Source organism: Camelina sativa, chromosome 7 (assembly GCF_000633955.1).
Source record: "Camelina sativa cultivar DH55 chromosome 7, Cs, whole genome shotgun sequence".
Classification (NCBI taxonomy): Eukaryota; Viridiplantae; Streptophyta; class Magnoliopsida; order Brassicales; family Brassicaceae; genus Camelina; species Camelina sativa.
Genome location: NC_025691.1, coordinates 9,022,564 through 9,025,922, shown reverse-complemented (window position 1 = coordinate 9,025,922; position 3,359 = coordinate 9,022,564). Strand labels below are relative to the sequence as shown.

General features: G+C 31.8%; 1 protein-coding gene across 2 annotated transcripts in view; it reads left to right on the top strand.

Moving 5' to 3' along the window:
- LOC104700768 (putative cullin-like protein 2) overlaps positions 1 to 281 on the top strand; it is a 1,737-nt gene extending 1,456 nt beyond the window's left edge. For both annotated transcript variants that reach the window (XM_019227351.1, XM_019227350.1), the window contains exon 7: positions 80 to 281. In XM_019227351.1, the coding sequence (XP_019082896.1) occupies positions 80 to 172 (93 nt within the window). In that variant the 3' untranslated portion in view covers positions 173 to 281. The remainder of the gene's footprint in view (positions 1 to 79) is intronic.

Here is a 3,359-nt window from a genome sequence, read left to right as displayed (position 1 = left end):
AGGAAAAAAAAAAAAAAAATATATATATATATATATATATATATATATATATATAAATGTCAATATTTCTCTATTGCAGTGTGACGAGTGTCTAAAAATGGAGAAGGAGAGAGTCAATTACTACCTTTATTCAAGCACTGAGCCCAAACTAGTTGAGGTTTGTTACTTATGATATTATTTCTTTTAATGCAATTTGTAGGCATTGTAGGAGGCCTTTTAAGATCTTTTATGTCTAACAAAAAAGTGGCAACAATTTGCGTTAATATCGTGAGTGAAGAAGAAAACTGTGGATGATCATATGTTTTGGATTTAGTAATAATAAAATAGAAAACTTATGAAAAATACACACCTCTTCTTCTCTCAACCAATCAAAACGTTCTATCTTATATTTTATTTAAAAAAAAAATCAAAATTTAATTAGAAAGTAAATCAAATTAAAGAAACAAATTTTGTATAATTTTATTTAAATAAAATTAAATATTAGCTTGTTTTAGATTTTATTAGTAAATGAAATTATATATCGGTTTGGGTTTACAAACGAGGCTTTGTTTATATTCCTCGCTCCGGTCAAACGAGGCTTTGTTTATATTGCTCACTTGTGTCTTATTTTCTATACAAAATATATTTATATATTTGGAATGACCACATGTAATTTCTTTTAATGCATTTGTAGGCATTGCAAGAGGCCTTTAAGATCTTTTATGTCTAACAAAAAGGTGGTAAGTGGTAACAGTTTGCAATCATCGTGAGGGAAGACCATATATTTTGACGAGGGAGGTCTTTTGATTGACTTGTTTGTTTATATCGCTTCACTTTTTCTTATTTTTCTACACAAAATATATTTATATATTTGGAATGACCATATACATATAATTTCTTTTAATGCAATTTGTAGGCATTGCAGGAGGCCTTTAAGATATTTTATGTCTAACAAAAAAAGTAGCAACAGTTTGCGTGAGTGAAGAAGAAAACTGTGGATGATCATATGCTTTTGATTTCGTAATAATAAAACTTATGACTGATTGGGTGAGATTAATAAGGTAAACTATGATAGTACTTTTTCAGTTTCTCTCCTTCTCTGATAGTTCATCATACTATACAACACCAGAATAATGGCAAATACGGTTGCGTAAATATATTATCAGTCGAGCTTAATTTGATTGACGGCCAAGGACATGACGAAGGAAGAATTTAGTACAAATACACCAAATTTAGAATATTAAAAACCAAACAAACCACAAAGATAAAATGAAATTAGAAAGAGTTTTTGAAGGTCACATGTAAACCTTAACTTATTCGACTACACTTATATACAACCCTAATCACATCAATTTTTGTTGACACGATGACAATTAATGACGTCTAAATTAAACTTCCTAGTGACTTTGTGGAGCAGGGCCATCTGCTTGCAGAAATTCCAACGTACACTTCAGCCAAATATCAATATATACTTCACTAAAATCAAAAACTTATGACTGATTGGATGAGATTACTATTTAATTTCAACTCAACTCAAATTAGAAATTTTAATCTTTTTTTACTTTTAAACAAACAGAAATTTTAATCTAAGAGGAAGAAATTGTGAGGATCACACACTTTAAAAAAAAAAAATCTTGAAAGGAAGAGGAAGAAAAAAGAATTTTGAAATGATAATTTATCTTCTAAATAAATTAATCAATGATCATATTATTCATGAGTTTTACAACAAAATATACCAAAATGATATGTAAGCAGTTAAAAAAAAGTGATATATGATTTGTGTGGCATGTCTCAGGAGGCATATTATTGTTTTGCAAGTGGAACTACAGTTCTATAACATCATTTTTTAGAAAAAAGACAAGTTTTTGATATATATATTATCCATTTTTTAAAATGTTTTTAACTCAAAACATCGCCAGGAACAACATATTTAAAGTACCTTAAGTTTTTTTGAGAGGACCATATTGAAGTTGCATCACAATTTAACATATGAAAAAAATGATCATTTAGAAAAATTTATGATTTTGATTACTGAACAGATTATCAAATTCATTGATGAATGGAAACAGACCATATAAACATTCATGATCTGGGGGAGAATTCTATTATGGCTGGCGATGAACTTGGTTAAACCTAATGTAGCGACTAGCATTGAAAATGTTAATAAAACTCAGTATTTTTGCATTCAAATGTCGAATTATCGCTTTGCCAAGAAAAAAATATTCACTAACAATATATGTTTTATATAGCTGTAAAATAAGTACGTCATTTCTTGATATTTCATTTAAAAATAAAATGCTTATATTTATATTCATGGATTCACATTATAACGGTTTCAAATGCAGTTGAACATCGATCCATTTTGTGGAATCGATCTATATTATGTGCAAAAAAAAAACACAATGTAGGGAGAGATCAGATTGGTTGCGTCAACAATACAGAGATCAGATTCTACAGAGACATAGAGTGAAATAGAAAGAAGACGTTTGTTGCTGTAATCTACAATCCAAAACAACAAATAGAGCAATCAAGAAGTTAAAATGCAAACATCTTGTTGGTTACTTTGCAATGCGTTTCAACATCTTGAACTTATTATCGTAAAGTGAGATATTTAAAAAACCTAATCAACGAAAGTGAGCAAAATATTAAGCTTGGATCATCCTTGAGAGACCAAACCACAGCTCGCAATATCTCCAGTGATATGGCATCCACCATCTCACCAAAACCGTCGCAGCAGAAAAAGCCACCACCGCAGTAGCTGCCCACAACGTCACCACAACCATCCCCATACCAGTATCTACAAATGTCTATACACCTCAAAGAGATAAATGTTTGGTCTTGTCCAGAAGACATGCAAAACAAAAACGAAACAGAAACGAATGAAAAGAGATGCAACACCTAGTGCTTGATGGTTTCCCTCCTCTTCTTCTCGTTCCCTTTTGAATCCTGCAATTTTGCTGATGTGTGCGAAACTTGCAACATAAGAGCAACAACACACAAGTGGGCAACAACCCGTATATTCAATGAAGTTGAGAGACCCTCCTTGATTCACAGCTTCTCCAAGACGCACTTTTCTAACGTACCCATTATCTCCAATGATGTAAGCTGCATCCTCATAATGGGTCATTTCAGACTCATCAAAGTGAATAACCACAGCTAGTTTCTTTTCCTCGTCAATGAAGAAACTGCCACCGTCATAGTGAAACTGGAAACCAGAACCAAAGTGTGGTTTCATATCAACTTTTAAAAAGGGTTCCACGACACTGCATTGGGTTCAATCATACTTGTAACCCAAATCTCCACCTCTGATCAATCCACGCTCTGGTATAACGCAGCGACCTTCTCATCTCTAAGAGAAGATAGAGCTCCAGCATCGAAAC